This window comes from Leucoraja erinacea, chromosome 7, assembly GCF_028641065.1.
Source record: "Leucoraja erinacea ecotype New England chromosome 7, Leri_hhj_1, whole genome shotgun sequence".
Lineage (NCBI taxonomy): Eukaryota > Metazoa > Chordata > Chondrichthyes > Rajiformes > Rajidae > Leucoraja > Leucoraja erinaceus.
The window spans coordinates 30,993,652-31,011,019 of NC_073383.1; the positions used below are offsets into that span (position 1 = coordinate 30,993,652).

General features: G+C 45.5%; 1 protein-coding gene across 1 annotated transcript in view; it reads left to right on the plus strand.

Annotated features, from left to right (window-relative positions):
• Window positions 1-17,368, plus strand: part of slc4a10a (solute carrier family 4 member 10a) — a 123,745-nt gene that overhangs the window by 40,230 nt on the left and 66,147 nt on the right. The window contains 4 exon segments of the mRNA XM_055638141.1: window positions 6,900-7,043; window positions 7,522-7,660; window positions 9,533-9,693; window positions 11,586-11,771. Coding sequence (XP_055494116.1) covers window positions 6,900-7,043; window positions 7,522-7,660; window positions 9,533-9,693; window positions 11,586-11,771 — 630 coding nt within the window.

Consider the following 17,368-nt stretch of genomic DNA (forward strand, 5'->3'; position numbering starts at 1 on the left):
CCGAAACATCACCTATTCCTTTTCTCCAGAGATGCCGTCTGACCTGCTGGGTTACTCCAGCACTTTGCCTATCTTCAGCATCTCTGGAGAACATGGACAGATGACGTTTTTGATCGGGATCCTTCTTAAGGCTGATTGTGGTGGGGAGGGAGAAAGCTGGAAGAGAGAAGGGGGGTGGGAGACTGGCAGGAGCCTGGCGAGTGATAGGTGGATACAGGTAAGTGGGGTGAGGTTGATAGACTGATGGATGGACAAAGGTCAGAGATGAAAAGGCACCAAGTCTGTGATAAGAAGATAGGGACAGGAAATGCCTGAGTGATTTGAATAGAAAGGCACAAAGTGCTGGAGTAACTCAGCCGGGACAGGCAGCATCTGTGGAGAACATGGATAGATGACGTTTCATGTCGGGATCCTTCTTCGGGCTCCGGAGAAACTCAGTGAAAATGCTGGATCTATGACGTGCACAGTGTCGTGTTATTTTCTGTTAGCATGACTAAGTTCTGTAGCGAGTCTAAGAAGCACGTTTGATTAGCTTGCTACACGTTTCAATTTGCGTGCAGGCATTGTAATCCATTATTGAAATTTTCCAATGCTCAATACAGGTTCAAGAAGTGCACATTTGTAATTGGATTTCATCCTGTTGAATTTCAATGTCTTTGTATTTCTCAACAAAACCTATTGTCTTGAAAGAGATCAATTTTCAGCATTTCATTTAATAGAAAGGTTCTGAGTTTATTAACAAATTTGGTTCACAGCTTGAACGTTGATGAGTGGTGGCACGGTGGTGTAGCTGCCTCACACCGCCAGAGACCTGGGTTTGGTCCTAACTACGGGTGCTGTCTGTACGGAGTTTGTGCATTCTCCCTGTGAACACATGGATTTCTTCCGGATGCTGTGGTTTCCTCCCACTCTAAAGACGTGCGGGTTTGGAGGGCAATTGGCCTCTGTATATTATCCGTAGTGTGCAGGAAGTACTCGTGTACAAGTGATCGTTGGTTGGCACGGACTCGGTGGGCCGAAGGGCCGGTTTCCACGCTGTATCTCTAAACTAAACAAAAAGACTAAACAAAACAAACATGCAATGTAAATATAGTTCTGAGATATGTAATTCTTTGATAGACACAAAGCTGGAGTAGCTGGGTCAGGCTGCATCTGTGGAGAAAAGGAATAGGTGATATTTCGGGTCGAGACCCTTCTTCAGACTGAGACAGGGGAAAGGGAAACGAGAGATATAGACGGTAATAGGACAAATGAATGAAAGATATACAAAAAGCAACGATGATCGAGGAAAAGTGGAGCCCACAATGGTCCATTGTTGGTTGTGGGATGGATAACGGGTTATACAGACAATGTAACTCAATAAGACGACAGTAAAACTAGTGCAACGACTGGTGTGGGGGCAGGGACGGAGAGAGAGGGGATGCAAGGTTTACTTGAAGTTGGTGAAATCAATATGCATACTGTTGGGTTGTAAGCTGCCCAAGCAAAATATAAGGTGTTTCTTCAATTTGCATTTGGCCTCAATCTGACAACGGAGGAGGCCCAGGGCAGAAAGGAAAGTATGGGAGTTAAAGTGTTTGGCAACCGGGAGGCCAAGGCAGACTGAGTGAAGGTGTTCAGCAAATTGGTCACCCAGTCTGTGCTTGGTCTTGCTAATATATAGGAGTCCACACCTGGAACAGCGGATACTGTAGAGGTTGGAGGAGAAGGTGCAAGTAAACCTCTGCCTCACCTGAAAGGATGGCATGGGCAAGCTGGGCCAATGAACCTGTTTCTGCACTATGACTGTATGACTCGCTGGCAGTTACCCTTTTTATCCTGTGTGAGACTTGTTGCAAGCCAGAAGAGATTGACAACCATGTTAGGGCCAGATCTTGTGACTTTAGTGCTGATTTTGGGGAAAAAATCTTGCAGGCACTAGTTGGTGGTGTAACACAGCACATCTTCATTTCTAGCAAGCTGGCTTCTATCCCAACTTTAGGGTGCAGAATTTGCAAGAGTTCCCAGGGTCCTCTCTTTTCTGCTTCCACATCCTGAAGCTTAGTTTAGAGATACAACGCGGAAACAGGCCCTTCGGCCCACCGGGTCTGCGCTGACCAGTGATCCCCGCACATTAACACAATCCTACACCCAGTAAGGACAATTTTTTACATTTACCAAGCCAATTAACCTACAAACCTGTACGTCTTTGGAGTGTGGAAGGAAGCCAAAGATCTCGGAGAAAACCCACACAGATCACGGGGAGAACGTACAAATTCCGTACAGACAGCACCCATAGACTGGATCAAACCCGCATCTCCGGCGCTGCATTCGCTGTAAGGCAACTCTACAGCTGCGCCACCGTGTCCGGTGTGGGGCTTTGTTGGTGCATGGCAGGAGAATTGGTCGAAACGATGGGGGTGTTTGATCGAAGAGAACAGATCGCAAGAGTCAAGAGTGTTTTATTGGCATATCCCAGATAGAGCTATGAAATTCTTGCAGAAGTAGAAAACAGCCTCAAGTATTGAGATGATAGGCTGAATAGCCACCCGCTATGTTGTAAGAATAAATTTGAGAAATAACAATTTGAAGCCATCAAAGATCAGGACTTGTCGTAGGTTGTCGTAGTATTGAATATTCATTCAACTCTAGAATAGACATAAGGAACTGCAGATGCTGTGTGCAAGAGGGAACTGCAGATGCTGGAAGATCGAAGGTACACAAAATTACTGGAGAAACTCAGCGGGTGCAGCAGCATCTATGGAGCGAAGGAAATAGGCGACGTTTCGGGCCGAAACCCTTCTTCAGACTGATGGGGGGTGGGGGGGGAAGAAGGAAGGAAAAGGGGAGGAGGAGGAGCCCGAGGGCGGGCGGATAGGAGGGTGGGAGGAGACAGCTAGAGGGTTAAGGAAGGGGAGGAGACAGCAAGGGCTAGCAAAATTGGGAGAAGTCAATGTTAATGCCATCCGGACGCAAGGTCCCCATTCGGAATATGAGGTGCTGTTCCTCCAATTTCTGCTGTTGCTCACTCTGGCAGTGGAGGAGACCCAGGACAGAGAGGTCGGATTGGGAATGGGAGGGGGAGTTGAAGTGCTGAGCCACCGGGAGGTCAGGTTGGTTATTGCGGACTGAGCGGAGGTGTTCGGCGAAACAATCGCTCAATCTGCGCTTGGTCTCCCCGATGTAAATCAGCTGACACCTAGAGCAGCGGATGCAGTAGATGAGGTTGGAGGAGATGCAGGTGAACCTTTGTCGCACCTGGAACGATTGCTTGGGTCCTTGAATGGAGTCGAGGGGGGAGGTGAAGGGACAGGTGTTGCATTTCTTGCGGTTGCAACGGAAAGTACCCGGGGAGGGGGTGGTGCGGGAGGGAAGGGAAGAATTGACAAGGGAGTTGCGGAGGGAGCGGTCTTTGCGGAAGGCAGACATAGGGGGAGATGGGAAGATGTGGCGAGTGGTGGGGTCACGTTGGAGGTGGCGGAAATGGCGGAGGATTATGTGTTGTATTTGCCGGCTGGTGGGGTGAAAGGTGAGGACCAGAGGGACTCTGCCCTTGTTGCGAGTGCGGGGATGGGGAGAGAGAGCAGTGTTACGGGGTATGGATGAGACCCTGTTGTGAGCTTCATCTATGGTGGCGGAGGGGAATCCCCGTTCCCTGAAGAACGAGGACATTTCTGATGCCCTGGTATGGAATGTCTCATCCTGGGAACAGATGCGGCGTAGGCGGAGGAATTGGGAGTAGGGGATGGAGTCTTTACAGGGGGCAGGGTGGGAAGACGTGTAGTCCAGATGTAGTCCAGAACTGCAGATGCTGATTTGCAACAAAAGATGCCGAGAACTGGTGTAACTCAGCAGGCCAGGCAGCATCTCTGGGGAAGCGTCTCGATCCGAAATGTCGATTATTATATTTCTCCAGAGATGCTGCCTACCCCACTGAGTTACTATCTTACAGATTGATGACGTTTTGGGTCGTGAATGGGGAAGGGACTCCATTTTCATGTTCTCCAGAGATGCTGCCTCACCTGCTGAGTTAGTTCTGCATTTAATATATTTTAGTTTAATTTTACACTGCGGAAACAGGCCCTTCGACCCATTGACGTTGTGCCGACCAGTGATCCCCGTACACGAGCACCAGCCTGGAAACTAGGGCCAATTTATTATCTTTACTGAAGCCATTTAAGTTAACCTGTATGTCTTTGGAGTGTGGGAGGAAACTGGAGCTTTCGGAGAAAACCAATACAGTCACAGGAGGAACGTGCAAACTCTGTACAGACAGCAACTGTAGTCAGGATCGAACTGTCAGGCAGCAACTGTACTGCTCCACCACTGTGCCACCAATTTTATTGAATTATCTCTTGGGGCTCTGCATTAAGCCATATGACCATGTCCATCGTGTGACCCTACACAAAGCCACATGACAATGATCATGTTGAACTTTAAGATTTGTTCTCTAGCCACCCTTTTACTCTGATTAAAACTGTAGATTTTGTTGGGATGTTCCTTTACCTTGCCTTCCAGCTCCATTTCCACGAACTTGCTGGCATCTCCCCATTATAGTGCACGTATATTTCACAGCTCTATAAGCCAGCTTTGCAGCATTTATAACGATAAAGTATTCTCATTAGTACTTGACAAGTGTTAAGGCATTATTAACAGCGAACCATGTATTTTAGTTCTTATTAATGATGTTGTGTTCTTGGGCATTGCACATCTTTAATTGTGGCTTCCTGCGTTTTAATGAAACAAAAAAGAGGAAACGTTTTATTCTACTTTTCATGCCTGAAGCTGTTATCATTAGCCAGGGCATTTCAGAATATAGTCCACGTTCATTTTTCGGACGACCAATTATACGATTCCAAACTGGTTCAGATCTGCGTGGCTAATGCCCCTGTGCAACAGGCGATTTTTATTTAGGTGACCACAGGCGACTATGCTGTTGCCAGAGTGGGTGCCGCCTGCATGGTCTCCTCAGTCGTCCAAAGAGTCATACCTTTTTTCTGGTTGTCGCTGGATTTTGAAATGTTCAAAACTTTTCGGCAACAGTCGGTACCCGTGGGCTTGATGCCAACGATCGTCGCCTGACATAGGTTGTCGCCAGGATGACGTGGGTTGTCGCCGGTGCTAACTTCAGTGAATTCCATTGGCGGCCACCTACGTCAACCGGTGACTGAATTGTCACGGCTTGGTGGACGTAGGTTGTCGTAGGTGTGGTTGTGGGTGGACGTCCTAATGGTCGCTGGTTGTCAGTAGCTTGCCATCGACTAGGAGGTAGGGTGTTGTAGACATTGTCGGAGGGGGAGTCCAGCCGCCGTTTTTTTGGCAACCTGCTATGTCTATGACAGTTGCCTGCAGTCGCCGAAAACAATCACCTAAGTGGGGACAGGCCCTGCCTCCATTGGTGAGACCATGTGTGATCATAGGGTTTATGGCCACAGTGATACAGCACAGAAACAGGCCTTTAGGCCCATGCTGACCAACCTGCTCCATCTACACTAGTCCCACCTGCCTGCATTTTGCCCATATCCCTCTAAATATTTCCTATCCATGTACCTGTCCAAATATCTTTAAATGTTGTGCTTACAACCTGCCGCAACTATCTCCTCTGACAGCTCGTTCCATGCACCATCCACACACTGTGTGGAAAAAGTTGCCGCTCTTGTTCCTATTAAATCTTTCCCCCCCCTCACTTTAAACCTATGTCCCCTGGTTCTTGATTCCTCTACTCTGGGTAAAATACTTTTGATCTTGTACACCTCTATAAGATCACCCCTCAGCTTCCAGCCCTCCAAGGAATAAAGTCCTGGCCTGCTCAAACCCTTTTGCTCAGGCCCTCGAGGCCTAGCTACATCCTCAAATCTTCTCCGCTCTCTTTCTGTATTGAATATGTGCTCATGTATAGTAATACTTGTACTGAACTTTGTGCAAAAATGAATTTCACTGTACCACAGTACATGTGACATATAAAGTGTCTATTGGCTCTTGTGTTCTTGTTTGTGTTTTTGTTTTGTTTTGTTTTGTTTTTGTTTTTTGTTTGCCTTGCCTTGTAAAGCGACTTTGAGTCCTTGAAAAGCGCTATATAAATTCAATTTATTATTATTATTATTATTATTGAACCATCCAGAGATGCTGCCTGTCTGGCTGAGTTACTTCAGCACCTTGTGTTCTGTTGACAGTGGAGAACTTGACTGTATCTATTTGCAAGTCACTGTTATCAAGTGGCAGGTCAGGTTAAGAAGGGTTGATCAAAACATACACTATTTTGAGCTTTATCAACAGAAGCAGAGATTATAAAAGAGGAACTTATGGTACAACTTTGCAAAAGTTTTGGCCTGTCCTCCGCTTGGGGGGTGGGGGTTCGATCCTGACTAAGGGTGTTGTCTGTACGGAGTTTGTACGTTCTCGCTGTGACAGTGTGGGTTTTCTCCGGGTGCTCTGGTTTTCTCCCACGTTCCAAAGACATACAGGTTTGTATGTTAATTGGGTTCTGTAAATTGCCTCGACTGTGTAGGATGCAAAATTGAGATGATGTGGAACAAGTGTAGGGGTGATCGTTGGTCGGCACGGACACATTGGGCCAAAAGGGCTGTTTCCACGCTGTATCTCTAAAACTCAAACTTGGTGTTCTGTCCAATTCTTTTTACAATGTTATGGGAAGGATGTAAGAGTATGAGTGAGGGCCCAGAAGAGAATTGCAAGAATGATTCATGGCATTAGAGACGATGGGACAGTTTTCAGTGAAGAGAAGGAGATTGAAGTAGTGAGGAAGATCTGATGAGGATATGAAGGGTGGGAGTAACTCAGTGGTTTAGGGAATGTACTGATAGAAGGTCAGATTGAAGTTCATGAAAGTGAGGAATCTGGATGGATCCATTTGGCACCTGACTTTTCTTCATACGCACATTTATTTTCCTTGTCTGCAGGCCATCGGACTTTGTACATCGGAGTTCATGTTCCGCGGGAGAGGCAAAGCCACCGAAGGCACCGACATCGCGGGCACAAGCATCGCAAGCGTGACCGAGAGAGGGACTCCAGCAACGAGGATGGGAGAGCGTCTCCAACTTACGGTACAGCATTTTGCTTTCACATTAAAGATCCACAGTGGTTCTCTAATCCTGGCCTCTTGTGCATTTCTGGATGGATTGGCTGAAAGAAACAAAGACAGTGCCCACCGAACCCATTCCGACCACTGATTACACTAGTTCTCTGTTATCCACTTGTTTCCCCTCGCTCCCCCACAACTTCCTATTAAATAGGTTCCTACTAAATTTTTCCCCTCTCTGCTTAAGCCTATGTCCTCTGGTTCTTGATTCCCTCACTCTGGGTAAAAGACTCTGTGCATTCACCCTATCTAATTCCCTCATGATCTTATACACCTCTCTAAGATCACCCCTCAGCCTCCTGCACTCCAAGGAATAAAGTATAGCCAACCTCTCCCTATAGCTCAGGCCCTTCATTCCTGGCAACATCCTCGTAAATCTTCTCTGCACTCTCAATCTACATCAGGATCCATTCATAAAACGTGTCTACTCCACTGTGTTTCAGATACTCCATCCCAGCGTGTGCAGTTTATCCTTGGGATTGAAGATGATGATGAAGAACATATCCCCCATGACCTCTTCACAGAACTCGATGAGATCTGCATGCATAATGGTGAAGATACAGAGTGGAAGGAGACAGCGAGGTGTGTTGTGTGTCTGAATACTGATCAGTGGCACAGCGCTGGAGATGCTGCCTCATAGTGTAAGAGACTCGATTAGATTCTGACCACTGTATGGAGTTTGTACATTCTCCCTGTGATCGCATGTGTTTTCTCCAGGTGCACACATGCTAAAGACATACAGGTTTGAAGGTTAATTGGCTTTGATAAAATTGTAAATTGTCCCTATGTGAGATGGTGCTCGTGTATGGGACGATCGCTGGTCAGCGTGTACTCAGTGGACCGAAGGGACTGTTTCCATGCTGTATCACTAAACAAATGAAGTGTGAAAGTCGGCTTCTGATCTTTAAATGTTGTTCTGGGTTTAGCTGATTAAATCACAGATTTAATCACAGATTTAATCAGTTAAATCACCAACTGAATCGCCAACAGTCTCCGTTTTTTCGTCTTTTTGTTGTTATTTTTAATGTGTTTTAAAAATTTGTTTTAATGTTCTCTGGTTTGTTTTATGTGGTGGGTGGGGGAGGGGGTCGGGGAAACTTATTTTCAATCTCTTACCTTGCCGGAGATGTGATTGTTTTCCGGGTCCTATCTCCGGTCGCTCTGTGGCCTAACATGGTGAGCTGGATCGTAAGCATGCATGCATCGTAAGCATGCAGGTATAGCAGGCAATGAAGAAAGCGAATGGCATGTTGGCCTTTATAACAAGAGGAGTTGAATATATGAGCAAAGAGTTTCTGCAGTTGTATAGGGCCCTCGCGAGACCACACCTGGAGTATTGTGTGCAGTTTTGGTCCCCTAATTTGTGGAAGGACATTCTTGCTATTGAGGGAGTGCAGCGTAGGTTTACAAGGTTAATTCCCAGGATGGCGGGACTGTCATATGCTGAGAGAATGGAGCGGCTGGGCTTGTATACTCTGGAGTTTAGAAGGATGAGAGGGTATCTTATTGAAACCTATAAGATTATTACGGGTTTGGACATGCTAGAGGCAGGAAACATGTTCCCGATGTTGGGGGTATCCAGAACCAGGGGCCACAGTTTAAGAATTAGGGGTAAGCCATTTAGAACGGAGATGAGGAAACACTTTTTCTCACAGAGATTTGTGAGTCTGTGGAATTCTCTGCCTCAGAGGGCGGTGGTGGCCAGTTCTCTGGATACTTTCAAGAGAGTGCTAGATAGAGCTCTTAAAGATAGCGGAGTCAGGGGATATAGGGAAAAGACAGAAGCGGGGTACTGATTGGGGATGATCAGCCATGATCACATTGGATGGCAGTGCTGGCTCGTGGGGCTGAATGGCCTACTCCTGCACCTATTGTTTATTGTCTATTGTCGCTCGGGACTGACTTTGATCGTCCCGCCAACGGAAGACTCGAGGCCCCCGACCGCGGGATGACGAAGACGGGAAGAGATTGAACTATTTTTCGCCGTCCATCACAGTGAGGAATGGGGAGGAGTCACTGTGGTGGATGTTGATGTTAAAATGTATTTAGTATGTTCTGTTCCTTTTTATTGGAATGATTGTTTAATATGGCAAATAAAATTCCTCGTATGATGCAAAACTTACTGGGCTAATAAAGTCTTATTGTTATTGTGATTGTGATAAGATTACAATGGTGCAGCTGGTAGAGTTGCTTAGTTTAGTTTAGAGATACAGCATGGAAGCACATGGTCAGAATGGGACCTGGGTCTACGGTGCTGTGAGGCAGCAGTTCTACCAGCTGCGCCATAATGCCGCTCCAAATATAGAATAGTCACGTCTTTGGGATGTGGGAGGAACTGGTAGGAATGTTGCCCCAAACCTGTGTACGACATATGGCCCAGGAACTTTATTTGACACCTGATAGGCTGATGGTTTAAAATGTTGATGTATTTAAACTTCTGTTCTGTGAGATTAGATGGCTGAAGTTTGAGGAGGATGTGGAGGACGGTGGAGATCGGTGGAGCAAACCCTATGTCGCCACTCTGTCGTTGCATAGTCTGTTTGAGCTGAGGAGCTGCATTATCAATGGAACAGTCCTGTTGGACATGAAAGCCAGCACCATCGAAGAAATCGGAGGTACATTAAACGGAAACGTTGATAAAAAGGCAACGATGGGTCTATAGTGCTTCAGATTCAGATTCAGTAACAGAAAATCTTCTTTGACGTGGCTCAACATACAGACAGGCCAATGTGCTGATAAGCAGTCATACAACACAGATTTCTGCGAGCACACACAGTGTGTATCGATCTTAAAAGCAAATATAAAGATTAAAAACTGTAAAAATAGACAAGATAAAAGTTGTGGATACGTGCAAAGTGACAATGCGTCAGGGTTAATTTGTCCATTGTTCATTTTTTATTTAAGCTGTTTATGGCAATGGGTATGAATGAGTTTTTGTGGTTGTTTTTCTTGGATAGGGGGACTTTATATCGGCGGCCTGATGGCAGAAGTTGGAAAGACTTGTGCAGGGGGTGGGTGGGATCCTGTGTAATGAGATTGGCTTTCCTTTTAACTGCCTGGGTGTGGAGTACTGATAATTGATTTTGAGTTTTGCCAGTTATTTTACTTGCCTGATTGATGATCCGGGAAAGCTTTGATTTGTCTTTGACAGAGGTGAGGGTGAACCAGGATGTGATGTTAAAGGTGAGTACAGATTCTATAAGTGATTTATAGACAGCTGTTAAAATGGCCTGTCTGACATCAAAGCTCCTGAGTTTCCTCAGCAGGAACAGGCGTTGCTGTGCCTTCTTGTACACAGAGTCTGTGTGCTGGAAACGTTGATAAAAAGACAACGATGGGTCAATAGTGCTTTATTATCACGTGTGCAAACGCGTGAATTTTTTTTTTTGGCATTCAGTTCAGTAAAATATTGCCACACCTAAGCACAATCTCCGATTAGCAAATGTACAGAAATAGTCCGCTGATACTGCGTGTAAGAGGCGCCAGGTTTAGGCGCTATTTTCAAAGCCTAGTCCGCGCTCTAGGTCTTATGAGCGGAGCCCGATCCAAGCGAATCCCAGGCTGCTGCAGGGCCTCCAGCCGCGCCTGCCTTTAATATGTGGATCGTTCCTAGCCCGTCCAATTTTGTCCCCAGGGCCGCCTCCCATAGCCAACCATGAGAGTGCGGAAGGCCAGACCACGGTTCCCTCTCCTGGTATAGCCAGCTATTAACGTTGATTATTATTAATAAGCAATTTTGCCATATTCATGAAATTAATGAATAGGATTATGAATCACAAACATTGGTATTGGTTTATTACCGTCATGTGTTTTGAGATACAGCAACTAAGACGTTGTTTTGCATGGTATCTGGGCACATTATACCACGCACAGCCACATTCAGAGAGTGCAAAAGATAAAATAAGCAGACTGCAGAATATCGTGTTAAGCTGCAGATGAAAACGGGCAAGGACAGCAATGAGGTGGATTGGAGGATTGGGAATTTATCTTTGCCAAATGGACAGTCAGGTCGGGAATCTGATGGCAGCGAGAGGAAGCTGCTCTTGAACTTGGCCGTATGTGCTTTTAAGGTTTCGTAACTTCTGCCCCTGTTGAGAAGGGGGTGGAGAGAATGACTGAGAATGGTGTAGGTGGTCCTTGACTTTATTTGCTGCTCTCCTGAGGCAGTGTGAAGTGTAATGGAGTCTATGTGGGGGGGGGGGGGGGGGGGGGGGGGGGGGGGGGGGGGGGGGGGGGGGGGGGGGGTGAGGGGGAGGCGGGGTGCACCTTTTTCACAAGGGGTGATGGGTGTATGGAATGAGCTGTCAGAGGGGATAATTGAGGCATGTACAATAACATCTTGTAAAAGACACTTGGATACATGGATACGAAGGGTTTAGCTTTAGAGGGATATGGATAAAATGTTGGCAAATGGGACTAGTGTGGATGGGGCATCTTGATGCACGGCCGAAGGGCCTGTTTCCGTTCTGCATGGCTCAATGACTCTGTTGCAACTTGCTTTTCACAGATTTAATCCTGGACCAGCAAGCAGCCTCAGGACTAAGCGATGAGATCCGTAAAAAGGTACACCAAGCTCTCCTGAAGCAACATCATCATCAAAGTCAGAAGAAGTTCAGCACCCGCATTCCAATTGTGAGATCCTTTGCCGATATTGGGAAGAAACATTCTGATCCTCATTCCCTGGATAAAAATGGTGAGATGCCAGCGTCTATGCTTAAAATCCGTAAAGGAGAATAGAGCCTATGATAAAATAAGCAATTTCCTTTGTAAATTGAATTAATTGTAAATATTGAAGCACAACAAACATTATTTGTAATAATTGTAAATGATGGAAGGAATATTATATTTTCATTTAATTTTGTTCAGTTAAAAAAAAAAACATTTCTACACCCATTCGTTTCATCCATTCTATTTTGTTTTAGATGTCTGTGTTTTTTAATGTGCTTTTTCAATCCTTTGGAACAGGAAGGCCAACATGATAATTGTGTGTCTTGAAACGTTGTCTGACCATTCTCTCCACAGATAAAGACACAACGTGCTGGAATAACTCAGAGGGTCAGACAGCATCTCTGGCGAATGTGGAGAGGTGATGTTTCGGGTCGGGACCCTTCTTCAGACTGCTGCTGCCTGACTCGCCACTGGTGCTTCCTGACCCACTGAGTTCCTCCAGCACTTTGTCTTTTGCTCAAGATTCCACGGCCTGCAGTTCTGTGTGCCTGCTTCCAGGTTAAGTTTGTTTTAGTTCCAAAAACCCGTAGTTTATTTAGGCTGGCATTTGATGAATGACAACCGGCAAGGAAATGGAAGATACCTAACACTTGTAGTACGTAGATCAATGTGCTGAGGACAAAGCTGAATTATAAATGCGTTTAGTTTAGAGATACAGCATAGAAACAGGCACTTCGGCCCACCGAGTCCACACCGGCCAGCGATCACTGCTCACGAACACTCTCCTACACACCAGCTACAGTTTACAGAAGCCAATTAACTTACAGACCTGTACGTCTTTGGAGTGTGGGAAGAAACTGGAGCACCTGGAGAAAACTCACAGGGAGAAAGTACAACTCCGTACAGACAGCACCCGTAGTCAGGATCAAACCCGTGTCTCTGGCGCTGTGAGGTAGCAACTGAGCCGCCGTGCCACCCCTTAGATTCCAGATTCAGCGGCTGAACTTTACATTTATTTTTAAAACTTGCATTCATCATTTATCCTGCACTTATCCTGCACGTAGCTTTTTGTGTCATTTTGCGAAAATATGTGGAACAGACGGAAGTTGTTCACACCATTGTGTTCATGCTGCATAAATCACAGAGCTTTTGAGAAATCCCTTTTTCTGGCACTCGGTCCAGAGCCTTGCATTTTGCAGCTCATCCTTCGATGCTTCTTTATTGAGGTACAGTAAAATTTGTTTGTTTTTTGCATACAATTTAGTAAATTAGCACCGTACCTACATACAATCCCTGATTAGGTATAAAGTTTTTCACCCAGAGAGTTGTGAATCTGTTGAATTCTCTGCCTCAGAATGCAGTGGAGGCCAATTCTCTGGATGCTTTCAAGAGAGAGTTAGATATAGCTCCTAAAGATAGCAGAGTCAGGGGATATGGTGAGAAGGTAGGTACGGGGTACTGAATGTGGATGATCAGCCATGATCACAGTGAATGGCAGTGCTAGCTCGAAGGGCTGAATGGCCTACTCCTGCACACATTGTCTATTGTGTAGAAATAGCCTGAGAGCGGGCTCCATTTATTAATTATTTGAAGGGATAGATTGGCCTGGCATGAAAACCCCTGAAGCTTGAACTCCGGATTGGATGAAAAGTTATACTTTATAATCTACGAACCTATCTCCAATGACGTATTATAAGTAATTCATTCCACCTTTTCTCTTTTTTGATATGTGTAATTCTTTCTCTCTCTCACTCTATCTATATAAAAAACCCCACTAGAAGCAGAATTAATCGACAATTGAAAATTTTAATAATGTATGAGTGATGTATATGAAAAGTCTTTTTTACTATAATATGTAACTATACTTTACCATAATATGTTTGCTTCTAATAAAAAATAAATAAATTTAAAAAAGCCCGAGAGCTACCCAGGAAGGGAGGGCTGATGAGAAGGATTGGGGGACCCGGCAGGATGCAGCCTGTGGCCATGTGTGGTGGCAGGCCTGGTTCACCGCTGCGAGAGAGGATAAAACTGTTTGATGAACTTTTGTAACTTTGTGGTGACCCTTTGTGTACTTTCTAGGTGAGGTCTGTTGTATGAGTTTACCTGTTGTATGAGTTTACCTGTTGTATGAGTTTACCTGTTGTATGAGTTTACCTGTTGTATACAAAAACAAAACATTTCACTGTACCTAGGTACATGGGACAGTAAAGTATCACTGAGTCACTTAGTCCATATACACGAGTCGCCAAGTTTTGGCACCATTCCACAGTCCCAGCTGGCCATAGAGGCCTGTTGCAGCTGTCGCTCCGTCGGGATTGTCCAGCGGAATGTCGCCCCTCTCCTCGCCTGGCCACCTTCAGCCTTGGGGGTCGCGGAAGATAAGACCCCTGGTTTGCCTAACTGCCCCGTTGATCTTGCATCCGTTGCCGTCGACGGCTCCCTCTGCCCTCCTCTCTGGTTCTCCAGGGCTCAGGGGAGAGCAGGGGCCGGGCTTGGTGGCTTTCCCTGCCGGGGTATAGTCGAGGCCCTGCGACCCTCAATAACGCTCTTCTGTCTCCTTTGTCACTGACTCCATATCTGCCCATCCAGTCCCCCTCGCTTGTATCTACCTATCACATGCTTGGCTCTACCCTGGCCCGACCTCTCTTCTCCAGCTCTTTAGAGATACAGCACGGAACCTGGCCTTTTAGCCCATTGATTCCGTGCCGACCATCGATCACCCATCCACTAGCACTATCCTACAAATTAGGGACAATTTACAGGTCAATTAACCTACAAACCTGTCAGACTTTGAAGTGTGGGAGGAAATCTGAGCTCCTGGAGAACACTCACGTGGTCCCAGGTGAGATAACCTCTGAACACAGTACCCGTAGTCAGGATTGATCCTAGGTCTCTGGCGCTGTAATGCAGCAACTTTACAGCTGTGCCACTGTGCTGCTTTTCTCCCCACACCCCACCCCCTGCCCGCCCCTACTACAATCAGCTCAGAAAGAACTAATCCTGCACCAGCCAAACGATGCAAGTTTCAGCCTCAACTGAGAGGAGCGATAATTTAATAGAAGCCTGAAACCTTTTCACTCAGAAGGTGGTGGGTATATGGAATGAGCTGCTAGACGTGGTAGTCCAGGCAGATACTAAGACAGCATTTAAAAGACAATTGGACAGGTCCATGGATAGGAAAAGTTGAAAGGGATATGGGCCAAATATGGACTAGTGTAGATGGGGCATGTTGGTCGGCATAGAGAAAGAGTTTTTTTGTCATATGACTTGAAATGGAACAATGAAATTCTTACTTGCAGCAGCACAACAGATATATAGCCATCTTACTCTGCAAAACCTACAATAAACGACAAAAACAAGTTCAGTATATATATTTTTTGAATCCAAACGAACAAATAAATAGACAACAGTCAAAAATAATGTCCCCATGTCTATATAGTTGGGAGCCTATTTGGAGGTTGTAGTGTTTAATAGCCTGATGGTAGTAAGGCAGAAGCTGCTCCTGATCCTAGATGTTACAGTCTTCATGCTCCTATACCTTCTTCCCAATGGCAGGAGTGAAATGAGAGCGTGACCAGGGTGGTGTGGTTTTTGAGGCAGCAACTCTTGTAGATCCCTTCAATGGTGAGGAGGTCAGTACCTGTGATGTGCCGGGCAGTGTCTCCTTTGTGCCTGGGTGTTTGAGTTGTCAAACTAGGCTGTGATGCAACTAGTCAATATGCGCTCCACTGTACATCTCACCACAGCCGTGTTAATATGATTTTATTTCTCTGACTCCAATCTTTGCATGTATTTACTCAAATATACATTCTTTTGTTGACCACTCTGCTTGGAATTTCAAGTCCCATCCATTCACTCTATGTCATGATTTAATATTCCATATACTTAATTCTACAGAAAGTAGAAAGTCAAAACTGAAACCAAAATTCTTCACTCTGACCAAAAACTCTCAAATCCTCTCCATCACATTCTCCTTGTGATACATTGGCCAGAGAGGCTATGCTTTTTGATTGATTGAAAGATGATTCATTTAAATAGGCCTTTCGGTTCACTCTGACCATCGATCACCCGTTCACACTAGTTCTATGTTATCCCACTTTCTCATCCACTCCTGACATAATAGGGACAATATTTACAGAGAATAATCCATATCCCTCCAGTCCTTGCATATCAATGTGTCTATCCAAAAGTCTCTTGAACACCACTATCATATCTGCCTCCACCTCCACCCCTGGCAGTGCGTTCCAGGCATTCACCAACCTCTGTGTAAAAAAATAAAATAAAAATCTTGCCCCACACATCTCTTTAATCCTTTACCCCTCTCATTTAAAGTTGTTCCCTCTATTATTTGATATTTCTGCCCTGGGGAAAAAGGTTCTGACTGTCTACCCTATCTATGCCTCTCGTAATTGTATATAGTTTTATCAATCATTAGAACTACCTAATGAATCCACAATAATTATCTATCAAGCCAATAGATTGAGTGACAGATACAGCATGGAAACAGGTCCTTTGGCCCACCACCTCCACATCGATCACACCTATTCACACAAGTTGTATGTTATCGCGCTTTCTCATCCACTCCCTACACACGAGGGGCAATTTCCAGAAGCCAATTAACCTGTAAACCTGCATGTCTTCTGGATATGCGAGGGAATTAGAGCACTTGTAGAAGGCTTACTATATTGTTCTCTAATGATTTGGCTGTTTCATTACTCCAAGCCTGGAAAGGGAATTCCATTTTTCTCCTCAACCATCTTATCTTCCAGGGTAGTAACTTTAAGTGATCATTGTCAGTGTCAATTCTACTTCAGTTTTTATTTCCCCTTCATTCCCGCAGGTAAGTTTTATTAGAAAATATTTGCATTTGTTTTGAATGCTGACCATCGATCACCCATTCACAGTAGTTCCTCGTTATCCCAATTTCACATCCACTCCCTACACACTAGGGGCAATTTTACAGAGGACTAATTAACCAAGAAACCTGCACGTCTTTGGGAATGTGGGAGGAGACCAGAGCACCTGTAGGAAACCCATGCTCTTACAGGGAGAACGTGCGTACTCCACACAGACGGCACCCGAGGTCAGGATCGAACCCGGGTCTATGGTGCGGTGAGGCAGCGGCTCTAGCAGCAGTGCCACCGTGCCGCTCACTGCACTCTCCATATTTTCCTCTTAACCTTTGCAAAGTTCTGCTCGATTTCTATCCTTGCCAGAAGTTGGTTTATTACTTTGTGTCCTCTATTTTCATCATTTGTTTTGCGTTTTCTATAAATTTGTCTTGCATCTTTTATTGTTCATATCCTCATTAGTCCTTATGAGTTTTGTATCTTGTTTCCATCTTTATACTTACCTCTAACAGGCCCAACTCTTTCTGCTCTTTCACTTGTTTCTTTATGGCCTATGGAAAGCTGGTGGGAAGACCTCGAGACATGCTGAAACCTCTCCACAAAGACCTGCAGGTGATTGATTGCTTATTCCCATCACTTTTACACATTAGTGATAGAGTCAGAGAGTCATTCAGCATGGAAACATTCCCTTTAGCCCAACTTGCCCACACCGACCAACTGTGCCCCATCTACACTAGTCCAATCTGCCTCCTTTTGGCTCGTATCCCTC